The sequence below is a fragment of the Drosophila persimilis genome, unplaced genomic scaffold (assembly GCF_003286085.1).
Source record: "Drosophila persimilis strain 14011-0111.01,24,50 unplaced genomic scaffold, DperRS2 tig00000000-arrow-pilon, whole genome shotgun sequence".
Classification (NCBI taxonomy): Eukaryota; Metazoa; Arthropoda; class Insecta; order Diptera; family Drosophilidae; genus Drosophila; species Drosophila persimilis.
In genome coordinates this window covers 28,080,692-28,093,415 of record NW_020825288.1, presented here as the reverse complement: position 1 = coordinate 28,093,415, position 12,724 = coordinate 28,080,692, and the positions used below count along the sequence as shown (strand labels likewise).

The following is a 12,724-nucleotide window of genomic DNA, read 5'->3' as shown; positions in this document are numbered from 1 at the left end:
TGTGTGTGTGTGCTTGTGGCAGGAGAACGAAGATTGATGGTATTCCTTATGGATTGCATGTGGCAAGCAGCTACTTGAACTACTGCTCTAGAGAGAGACTGTGTACTGTGTACTGCCTCTGGCATTTATCCTGCCACAATTTTAGCCTTGTCTCTGGCTCTATCGGTGTCTATCGTCTCTGCCAGCTGTCTCCAGCTCTAGCTCTAAAGCTGTCTGCAGTCCTTCTTCTGCTGTCCTTCGGCTTTCTATTTAATGAATTTTTAATATGCTTTAGATCTCTTTTTCCTTTTTTTATTTTATTTGTGTCAATTAGAAGCGCAAATGGAAAACAGCTGCATTCTGTGTGTGGCTGTTCCTGAGGCTTGATATTTACATTATTCTCGAGGGACATTCCCCTCCCCCCCTCAGTCTCTCTCTGAGAGGGATTAAAAGCAAACAAAACGAATGAAAATGAAACATTTGTAAGCCCTCTTGGCTGCTCGATTTGACCATTTTTAGTTACATTTTAAAAGCAGCTTAGCCGCAAATATAATACATATATTTCTGTGCGCAACAATTGGATGAAAAGTAGCACACAAATTATGCCTTATAATCAGCTTACATAAATATTCATGCACAAGGGAAAACAATCAAAGAAAACATGGGAAAGCCTGGGGAAAATGCTCACTTTGCGGCTGGTCAAAAGCGGACAATCGATGGGCGGGCCGACGGGCTACAAACTTTGGCCTGCAGGCCAAATACACAGATCAAAAGTCCTGTTTGCAGGGCAAACACATTAGGCGGTTGTCCTGCCCCAAGGCAATGGTTAAATAATTTGAATAAATTAAGGAAAAAGAGCAAAAGACGAACGACAAAGGGCAGAGGGTAAGAGAGAAAACTTCTATTAAATATTTAAATTCATCTCGAAGACAAAGCCCAAAGAAAGAGGGCCGCAAGGGGGGAGTGTCTAAGGGGGGACTGTGTGTGGTTGGGGCAAACAAATGCTACTGTGGCTATGGCTTTACTGAGTCCCTGTTTGCTCAAGTAGTTCTCTTACCTGTATGTGTGTGTGTGTGGGTGTGTATCTGTGTGTGTGCTGTGGCATGGTGGTGCCTTTGTAGGTAAAAGCGATGAGCACATTTGCTCAGTAATTCATACATAATTCATTGCATTCATTTAACACTCGCACTTGCTCGTACTCCTACATGCCACTGCCCCCTGCCCCACTGCCCCCCCTGCCCAAACACTCGCTCATTTACTCCCCCATACACTGGTTCCCGCCTTCATTACCTTCCTTCGCTTCCTTTCACTCCTCCAGTAAGCTGCCACACGAGGCTGCAATTCTCAGGCTCAAAACCAAAGCTTTAGCTCCTTCATTAAAACATTCCGGAAATGCACTTCCCAGCGAAAGGGTTCTCCCATTTCGTAGAGAGGCTTGGCTTGTCGAAATTCTCTTCAAGAACTATCTCCCCTTTGTGTGTGTCTCGAGGTGTTTTCGGTTCTACTTCTCCTTTTTTCAATTATCTGCCAAATTCCCACAAAAAGAAAGATTTCTTATTCGTAGATTTCCCTTTGAGTTTTCGTTTTCTCCGTTTAGAGTACATCACAGTTTCCCTTTGCCCCAATTAACAGTAGTTTCTCCATTACTTTGACGTCATTTCCTGCTCGGCGAGGCTCTCGGGTTTTCTCAGGCGGATCCTCGAGTTCTACTGTGCCAATTTGTAGGAAGTAACAAACCAAAAGCAAACCAACAGCAAGTAGAGAAAGTTTCTCAAGTACCCCAAAGATACATACGCACATGTTGCATCATCGTGTGACAGTATCCATCCATGTGTGAGTGCTCTGTGTGTGTGTGTGTGTGCCTAGCATAATTAACATAATTACTATTATTGTGGCGTTTTGTTGATTTAGTTTTGCATACATTTTTAGTGTTCATGCGCTTTTATTTCATTTTGTATGCAAATTGTTTTTTAGTTTTCTTCCCTTTTGTGCGCTCGCGCACCCCCCACCCCCCAAATGTACCCACCACCAATGCATACAAATGAATGTTCCAGCCCCTCAGACACTACCCCCCACACACTCCCCCTACATGCTCCCCCACACACAGAAAACTATGCATTTAATGCAGCTGCAGCACTCGTACCTCGACACTGGGATACCCTCCAGTCTGCATCCCCAAAAGTATGCACTGGAAAATGGGGTTTTTGTACGAAAGCCAGGTGTTCAAAGAGCCAAAAACGACTAAGCAATACTCCAATTGGTTTTCTTCATTCGGTCTATGATAATCCCATGATCTGATTATGTTTCTGCCATCTATTAAGCAGTATCCATGAGACATGGCTATAAGGAACCTCTTCTTCTGCCTACCCACAATTCATATCCCCTTCGAGTACTGGGTATACCAAAAAAAGCATACTTTAAAAGCATTAAAGCCTTTCCCACTCTCTCAATTTTCTGGGTTTATTTTTTGTAATATGATGACTCTTTAATGGGCGAATGGGAGTGCGGTCTATCTTATTGGATGAACCGCAGAAATATCTGCAATGAATATGCCCATTTAAATATTTGCGGCAAGGATATACATAGGTACATATATTCATGTGGAAATGGAGAAAAATCTGCCACTAAAATATTTTTATAAATTGTGGGATTGTGTTTTTAACAATCATAAAGGGAGAAGCCTCTTGAAAAATATACATTTCTATGGTATTTGCTTTGCGGTAGAGCCCTTCAACGACATATGGTATAAAAACTTTACAGAAATATGTTATTTAATGTTATAAAAAGATTATTAATAAACAATCATATAAAAACATTGAAACTACGGGCTTTGAAGACTCGTTTTAGTAGCAGTCTTTTAACTTTAATCAAATCATTCCACTCGTACCTTTAAAAACTTCAAATTGAGGCAGTCTGTGAAGGTCTATCATTTGGGAATCTAAGGGTTTTAGGACCCGATTCTAGTCCCTCAAAATCAAGAACCTTTGCCACTCCATTCCGCACTGTCGCTAAGACAATTTCTCCCCCGATTCCAAGTACTTTCCCCAAACAATTAACTCGTCAATCACTTTGAAACGTGATCCCAAAAAACCCATATAAATACCCTCTCAAACTCCAAGTAAAACACAACAAAACAGCTTAAAAAATGAATCACTTATAAAGCAATTAATTTAAAGTTGTTCAATTCATCAGCTGTAAGCCACGCCCACTCGTCCCCACACGCCCCCGTTGATTGAGAAGCGAGTGTTTTGAGCAACACTCAAAATGGGAGACACACACACAGGACGCACAGGACACACAGGACACAGATTACAAGTAATCGGGATGCAAGTGACACGGACACACGCCCCCCCCAAAGGCCGAAGGACATTACGCGTGATTAGTCCTGGTCATGGCTTTGAGGATAAGGATGGGCGGACTTTACGCCTCATTGAGGTCGTAGTGCTGGCTGGAAGCTCGTAAATTTACCGAATCATTAGGCAGGCCGGGCCACAAAAGGCGACCGAAATTCTATTGGCCAAAAGTGAGTCAAGGCCCAGAGGAAACAGGGGATTCCTCCTCAGAGCGCTAATGAAGTCGACGCACATTCAACGCATTAGATGAGCATTATGGCCGGTTATAATGTTGCCACAAATCGCTCACGCACTCGCCAATCAAACCAGAGGCCTCCCGTCAGAGGAGGCCCACTAAATAATTCAATAACTACTCACCGACGCTGGCGCAAGCAATCGAGCAGGGCATCCTCATCGTCCGCATCGAAATGGTCGTCGCTGCCGCCGCCGCTCAGTGGACAGTCGAGGGCATGGGCGATTTGCATTGTCAATTGCAAAGACTGATTGCTGGCCGCCCAGTCGGACATCGCCGAGCCCGACATGAGGATGGCGCGATGGAAGAGGCCTGCAGAATATTATGTTATTATGTGGCACGGTCTCTAATCTCGGGGACACCCACCTGAGGCCACGGGCGATACCATTAGATAATTGACACATGCCGCCCCCGTGCTGTGGCCCATCAGCGTCACGCGCGTATTGTCGCCGTTGAACGACCCAATGTTCTCCTTGATCCAATGCAGAGCCGCTATCTGATCGAGCAGCGCATAGTTTGCTATATTATGGGCATCAATGCTGGGCCGCAGGAAACCTACCGAAGGGGGCAGAGCAGAAAAAGGGTTGAGCATAGTACTGGGGGTATCTTTTGTGTGTGGGCCTCACCCAATACACCCAATCGGTAGTTGACTGTGACGACAATCACCTCGCCGTAGCTGGAGAGTACAGATCCATCGTAGGCATTGCCACTGTTCCACTCAAAGGACTCGCCGTGTAGGTAAACTAGCACTGCGTATTGCTTGGGGGCGACCAGGGGTTCTGAAAAGCAGAGAACAAGGATTTTGATACAGAAAAAATAATACATTTACTGACACAACCAACATTTCTTCAACTATCTATCAAAAAGAGATACAAAATCGATGAAAATGTCTACTAAATATCGGTTAAAAGATGGTTATCGATAAAAGTCAATATTTCCGATTGTTACTGTATAAGAAAAAAAGCTCGCTAGGGTGAAGATCTCCCTTCTGCGGACAAAATATACTTAAATCACGAAATCACGGAAAAAGATACAAAATCGATGAAAATGTCCACTGAATATCGGTTAAGGGATGGTTATCGATAAAAGTCAATATTTCAGATGGTTATTCTATAAGAAAAAGAGGTCTCTAGGGTAAGGTCTCTCTTCTGCGGACAAAATATATTTAAATCACGAATAAAAGCCATCAGATAAAATTAGATTTATCAAAAAATCGATTAAAAATCTATCGATAACATGGAAAATATTTACTCAATATCAATAATCGATTAGAAATCTATCGATAACATTGCAAATATTTATTCTACTGCATGATAACTTTCGATGAATAAAAATCGAAAATAAAAAGATACCGATAACTACCGATACAAACTATATTTTCCGATACAAATTATTTAGATATCTCTGGACACCAATATAGCACTTAAGTATGCCTGCCCCATCGATAGAATAAAAATCGATGTCAATAAAATCGATACAACAATTGATTATCGATATCGAAAGATATATAAAATCGATAAAAAATCATAAAATCCCTAGGTTTTTGCATCTCTAAGCCACACCCATTTGTATTTGTATCGGTAACTGCTCCCACAGCTCTGAAACCACATTCATTTGCTTGTTGCGATTTCCATATGACAGACACTTACCCTCATGCGGCACATACAGATTCAGGTAGAGGCAGTCCTCGCCCTCCGAGCGCAGGTACGGCAACAGTCGACTCAAATACTTGTGACGGGCCCGTGACATGTTAACGCTGCCGTGGGACGTCAGATCCGGTAGTTTTTGTGGGCAAACGGGTGGCAAATGACGCGCTATCTTCAGGCCCTGCCAAGGCAATGGTGCACCTGGAAAAAAAGAGAGAAAGAGAACGTAGAAAAAAGCACTTAGATGGGTCTTTATAGATGACATATGTATGCGGGGGCCATCCACTGTTTGTAGCGTAGATTTCACCATTCGATTGCTGCTTTTTCCCCCCAAGTGTTTGGCCAAAAAGTCAATTTCGTATTTATGTAACACGGTCAACAGGCACTTGAAAATGCCATAAACAAGCACCATGCCACACCGCACCATGGCAGGACACACACACTCCACAAAATGCTCGGATTTCCTGCACACAAGTGCCAGGAGGAGGCGGCGGCAGAAGGAGGGAAGGACACTCGGAGTTGACTGTGGTTACGTTTCTGGTGTTAACGTCAAAACTGTGCTCGCAGATGCGGAGAATCGTTGGGTAAATTGGTAACCACGATTTGGTCAAGTTAGTACGGATTCTGCATCCCAAATCCTGAAGTGTGGTTTTCCAACAGAACGCTAGAGGGGGGAGGGGGACGCAGAGAGTGCACAAATCCCTGGTTGAATGTTTTTGGAGGTGGGGGAAATCGCTTACACGCCCTCCCCGCCTGACACCCACAATGTTTCGAGGCTTCGTAGATTGTTTTGTGGTCTTGTGGCCATAATATATCGATTGATTGATTGATATGCAAATATTGGCATAGTTCTCTAATCTGCAAATCGAAGGCTTACGCAAATCAAGTGCCCGGAAATGTACAAATACGTTTGTGTATCTGTGTATCCGTGTATCTGTGTATCTGTGCATCTATCTATCTGCTGATTGAAAACTTACCAACATAATTGATTCAAAGGCCACGAATTTCATTTCCAATAAGCACAGAAATCAATGCCAATAAAATACGACACGAAGGGACACACACAAAATATTTCATTTCATTTTGCGTTCCAAAAAAAGGAGGAGGAGGAAACCCCCTCCTCCTCCCTCTGTGTGAAGTACATATGAAATATTTCGCAGGGAGTACACAGCATTATTTGCATTTTGTTATTAACAAAAGGAAGGGCGTATGGAGGGCGAAATCGACGAAAAATATCGTATATTTTTTGGGGGGGATATATTTGTTTGGGTTTTCTGTGCGCGAACACAAACAGAATCTATCCTCCAGTTTGTATATGAGTTTTGCCCACTTCTTTGACGACATGCCGCATGCTATCCCCCCTCGCGCGCTCCCCCCGCTCCCACTCCGCACACATTACCCATACGCAACGTGGGCGCGTATTTGCATTGGCTTCCTATATTTGCCAGGCGAATTTCAAGGCAGAACAAACGACAAACGACATCGCCATGTTTGCCATCCAACGAGGAACCAACTTCCGCTGACAAATATGCCATCGTCCTAGCTGTTGTTGTCGTCGGTTGCGGGCCGGAGGGGCGGCGTCCGTTTGGATTGAGTGCATGGCTTTCTAGTGCTCAATAAACTCCAAACGCGACGACAAACTGAAAGGCTGCTAGAGCTCTGGAGCCACTGGAAACTGTTGCAGCAACAGCCACTGCAAGCCGATATACAAATCGTGCCACAAACAGCCCCTGGCGCGTGTTAATTTATTGTCTTTACGTAATGCAATGAACGCCACGCGGCTCTTACACTGTGCACACAATCTAGGGAGCAGCGACACTGTGCCTACAATGTAGGCAGGGGGAAGGGGGAGAGTCCCTACACTGTGCATACAATAGAAAGACCCCCCACAACATTGTGGAAGAGTGGCAGACCCCCCCCCACAGGCCACAGTCTTCTCTAGATTTTTCGTTTCCCCGAAACAAAACTTTCCACTCAACCAAAAATCGCCACCCTTTTCTCTCAGTGTCGGCGGTTGTGAGGATTCTTGTCGTGCAAACAGCTAAGGCCGCGGTCTGTGTTTATGGCCCGCCAGAGAGGACTAAAGGACACTCGCAGCTTTGTCTACCGCATACTTATGGCCGCGCCGAAAATCTCATGCAACATTTTTGTGGGCTGGGGGGAGGTTATTGTTTGTTTTGGGGATAAAAACCAAATTAAAAACACATACAAACACACACATAATAATGGCAATTTCCACTCTTAATTAAACAAGAGAAAATATAAGCAAAAGCCCTCCACTCAAGCCAGGGGAAGGGCTGGAAAATCTACATTGCAATTCATGTAAAAACAAGTTGCAATAATAATATCACACGCACACATACACGGATAGAAAACAGAACAGGAAATAGTCCTGGAGAGAGCGAGAGAGACAGTCCAGGCGGCACATGTCAGGCTTTTGAGAGGGGGGGCCTGGGGGGCACCAGCTTCAACGATAATTGCCTAAATTGCAGGCTAAATTCTAAGTGCCACAAGAGCCAGAAGATCCAGGAGGAGGAGGAGGAACACCAGCAGGAGCCAGGATGTTCGCTCCAACAGGAGCCAGCATATGTTCTGTCCGCCCCCCACTTTTCATATTTTGGGGGGTTTTGGTTTTGGTTTTGCTGCAAAGTGGCAATTTGCCATCATATTTGCGGTCTACACCGAGCAAATGCCAAAGGAAAAGCCAACTAGTTGGGAAGACTAAAGATTATTTATAGAGAAAAACGTTTGTGCTAAGCCGATTTAGGCCAAGGAATAAAAAGGCAATTAAATTCCTCTCACCTGGCGGCATAAACCTTCGACTGCCGGTCGGGGCCTCGGCGTAGGGCAAGCCCAGATACTGATCCACCTCCCGTAGGCCGGTCGTGACCTGAAAGCGACGTGTGATGCCCATGAGGCGGCCCTGCTTGATTTGTATCTCTTTGGTGTACTGCAGCTTATCGGCTACCACATGCCGTCGTCCAGGATGATGTGAGGTCACCGTCGTGGCAGTGGCCGTGGCTGTGGCTGTGGCTGTGGCATCTGTGACCAATATTGAGCCTGGCCCGCTGTCACTCTCGTTGGACTCCTCGTCGCTGGTGAAGAGCCTGGCCACACTCTGCTTTAAATGCTGCTCCAAATTTCGGGCGTCCTTGGCACGTCGCACTGCTTGATGGCCAATTGATTTGGATGCTGTTGCCAGTGTTGTTGTGGCATCCTCTGGCGCTTGGTGTGCTCTCGTTGTGATGTCCCCAATAACCTGCGTTTGCCTTTCCGTTTGCTGTTGCTTTGGGGTTGCACGCAATTTCAATGCATTTTCCAGTTCATTTCCTTTGTCGCCGTCTCGTTGGGCGATTGATTCTGCAGCAGCTGCCACGCCCCATGTGGAGGCCTCATGCCCATGCCCCCCCAGGCAGCAATCAAGGCTTAATTGCTTGTGATTGCCCCTGCCACCGCCGCTGCCAACTGTCAGCAGAAATAGCCAAAAAGCTGCTAAACGGAACTTCATGGCTTTGTTTTCTTTTCGGGGCGATCCGAGAGTTTTCCCCTCCCGATTTTTCCCTATTAATTTAGGTCTTACACTTTTGCTATTTTTCCTACTTTTCCAAGTTTTTCGGACATTCGGTGTTTGTCTTTTGTGTGTTTTCTTCGGGATGTTAATTGTTCTTTTCGCTCACATTTTCCCGGTATTTTCCTTTTCCGTTTTGTTGTTTATTTACTTGAAATGTTTAACATTCGGACTCCTTTGTCCTGGCAACTTTCTCTTTTCATTTGGCTACAAAAAGTTTCCTCTTTTCTCGCTGTGTCTCTGCCACACGCTTTTCTCTGTCTCAAACTTTGGGAAGAAAGAAAAACACGAAAGAAAATGTGGGTGTGAAAACAAAAAAAACGGCCGAGTAAATGGGAAAACAATTTTGTTTTTCACTTAATTTTTGTTTAAACTTTTTTGTTCTGGATTGTTTTATTGTGTTTTCGTTTGTTTAATACAAATTCATTCAGTTTATTCACTTAATTCACTTTTATTTACTTTATTAATTTTATTGTTTCAATTTGTGTTTTTTGTTTCACTTTTTATGAGAGATTTTCAAAGAATTCTGGCCCTACAGAAGTACTCCCCGAAAATTCCCCGAAAAATCTACATTATTAAGTGTTCTGTTCTGTTTCAGTTTTCATCTCTGATTGAGTCATCTTTCAGCCTGGAAAAAGGCAATTATTTTGGCCCCTCTTCGAGGGCCAATCAATTTTGTGTGCTGTTCATTTTTCGAGAATTTCAAATATTATTTCAAGACTTTTTCCGTATGAAATGGCGGCAGTCATTTATTTATAGAGAGGGTGGAGCTTTGGACTTTGTCAAATCGTTTCAATTGAAGGGAAAACGAATGAAAATCGTATGGGGAAAGCTGAAAGAAAACTTCCGACACTTGCTGGGCATAAATATTCGATAAGAACCAGGCCCATTAAATGTGAATATTTGTATACAAAACGTTCAACAAATGCCCGTCATTCAGGAGCGCACATCTGACATCTGCCAAACGAGTGCCAGTGTGGATTTTTCCTAGACTTTTCCTTAAGTAAACAAAAGAGCATCTCAGCCAATAGATTTCCCATGACGATTAATCATAAAAATACACAAAATATCAATGAAAATTCAATTAAGTTTCGCTGTTCTCCTCGCCACTCAAAAAGTGAGCTAATTTCGCAATAAAAACCGAAACTGAAACAAATGCAAAAATTCTAGAAAACCGAAAAGGCACCAAAGAATTTAAATGTTTTTTTACGAGGAGGGTTGGGCCCGGGGGGGAGGGGGTTTCTCTGCCATGTGTGACAGACAGAGTGAGTCTCTGTGTGTGAGTTTTCCGCGTGAATATACTCGTGCCAGTATCAAAATAAACACAACACAACGCAACGCAACGCCCTGTGGCACACTAAAAGCATTTTTCACAACAACAACAAACCATAGACTAAATAGAACTGAAAGTAAATCTAAGAAATAACAAAAATATGATGCCAAAACAGTAGTAGAGTCGAAGATGGAATGCTCTTTATAAGTATGGAATGATTTAAAGGGTCTTTAAATATTCTTAAAAATCGTCGAAGGCATTTAAAGGTCACTGGAAGGCGCAGAGAATTATATAAAAATATTAGACATTTTTTGTACATAATAAAATATATGAAATTCTGTCAAAGCTTGAATAATCTTTTGAGGTTTTTGTGGACAGAAATTAGAAAATTCCTGGACATTTCACACTCTAAATACAGCTAAAGGGACCTTCTAAAAATAGAACTAAAATTTCTACTAAATTCCAGGCTGAATATATATTATTGGTAGCCTGGAAGTCATATAGCAAATTCCAGCCTAAATATATATTTTTTTGGTAGCCTGCAAGTTATCCAGCTTTTAATAAACTATTCACACCCTTCAAAGCTTATCATATTTCGCCTTTAAAATTTTTTAAAATATTTAAACATAAATTCTGGCAGATATTGAATGATCTTTTGGGATTTTGGAGGCTCTTTCGATTGAGGATTTACTGGAGGAGGGGAAAACCTTTTCTTCCAAACTCTATAGAGCCTCAAAGAACACTTCAAAAATTCCTCAATTCTGCTATCTTTGCACAGATATACAAGATACATATCTTTCCCTCAGAGTGTATCTTCCTGAAGCCTGTAGAAATAATCAAAAATTCCCCTACCACCATCTAAAATTCTCTGCGTCTTCCTAAATCATATTCAACTTCCCTCCAATATCCCATATACCCTGTCCCCCGAAATAAGAGCATCCCCCAGAAAACATAACGAATGTGTGCCAACATAGAAAATACAAAAAAAAAATTCTCTTAAATGATTTTGTTATTTATTACACATTTTTTCAACGCGCTCGAATTTTTTTTGTGGCATGTGTGGGTGTGTGTGGGTGTAGCCGGAAACACACACACACACACACATAAATGTCAAGGTACATCGACTGTGAACATACATAAAATTGACCCTATGGCCTTAGGGGGGGAGGGAGAAAAGCGCTGGAAAATGGGTGTTGAAGTGGAGTTTATCGAAGCACTTAGACGGAAGCGTGAAAAACGCTTTCTCTTGCATAAGAAAATCACATAAATTTCCCAAAAACCAAAAGCTAATTGAGTCAACATCAATAAAATGGTGATAGATAAAGATAGAGAGAGACAGAGAGAGGGAGAGAGATTGCGATTATTTATAGACCTTAAAGTAGAATCTTTATGCTATTCTCGGATCGGGGCTGGTAATCCACTAAGTGAAAGTAAATTAAGACATATGCAGCCGGCCATTAAATGCAAATTCTTGAACAACGAAAAATGCACTAAAAATACGACTAATAAAAAATAAATAGACAGGCGGAGTGAAGCGGTGCGTCAATGCAAATTTAAACAAAATGAACAGCATTAAAAATACACACAGCGAAAATGTTTAAAAATAAAAACGAATGAGCAGAAATATTCACGGAATTCCACTCTGTCTCTATCTCTCTCTCTCTCTCTCTGTCTCTGTTCACTGCTGCTCCATCCACGAAATGTCGTCACAGAAAGACATGGGACAGAGCAGTGGATAAATAAATATAAAAGAAAATTCTGTGAAAATAAAAGACAAACTCTGCCATTTGGCAGATGCTGAAGGAGACAAGAGAAAACGCATCCCGCGAGGGAGAAAGTCAAGGGGAAAATGTAGGAAAAATAAGTGGAAAAATTAGAGTAAAAAGAGACAGAGCCGGAAAAACTACAATTGGAATTTAAGTAAAGTGATTTGATTTTGGATTATTTTGTCTCTGGCGCGAAAGTCACTTCTACCATCCGGTCCGCCACTTGGCTTTGGTCAAAACAATTCGGAAAATGCATTTTCCACTAGGATGGAGGCACTAGCTCGGCTATGTGGGTCAATCAAGGTGCACGATTCACTTGAATACACTTTAAATAAATGGAAAAGCAACGAAAGGCAGCAGAAGGTAGCTGAAGGTTCCCCCAATCAATAGCTGATTGTTTTCAGTGTTGTTCCCTGCTAGAAAAGTGCCATAAATCATATGCTGTGCTCGTTTCGCCCCTTAAAATATCCAAATAGCATTCTTTTGTAATGCAAATTAATGACAGAAAGGGCCGCCCTTTTGGGAACAAAACCAAACAAAACAAAACTCAAACTCTACCCTCGACAGTACATTGGAAATTTGCATAATTAGCACTCACACACACACAGTGAAGTATTCGAAGCTGTCACATTTGACACGCGGCTCTGCCACACGAAACGAAGCGAGAAACAGGGAAACAGAGACCCCAACCAACCCATCGACAAACAACAAATTAGTTGCAACTAATTTTAGCTGCAAATGCAAAAAGCAGGCGACAAAAAGTTCAACAAACCCCAAAAGCGAAAACAGAAACGAAAATCCGAAAAGATTGGGTCGAGAATTACGAGAGAATTATGAGATTTATTTTTGGGTTCTCACTCGCTCGACGAAAAACATCAACACACTTACAACTAGAGGGAGAGACGAG

General features: G+C 42.6%; 1 protein-coding gene across 1 annotated transcript in view; it reads right to left on the bottom strand.

Moving 5' to 3' along the window:
- Positions 1 to 12,724, bottom strand: part of LOC6594119 — a 47,435-nt gene that overhangs the window by 32,671 nt on the left and 2,040 nt on the right. The window contains exons 2-6 of the mRNA XM_026995212.1: positions 8,013 to 9,045; positions 5,214 to 5,411; positions 4,191 to 4,343; positions 3,931 to 4,119; positions 3,690 to 3,876 (exon numbers count right to left, since the gene is read on the bottom strand). Coding sequence (XP_026851013.1) covers positions 3,690 to 3,876; positions 3,931 to 4,119; positions 4,191 to 4,343; positions 5,214 to 5,411; positions 8,013 to 8,718 — 1,433 coding nt within the window. The 5' untranslated portion in view covers positions 8,719 to 9,045. The remainder of the gene's footprint in view (positions 1 to 3,689; positions 3,877 to 3,930; positions 4,120 to 4,190; positions 4,344 to 5,213; positions 5,412 to 8,012; positions 9,046 to 12,724) is intronic.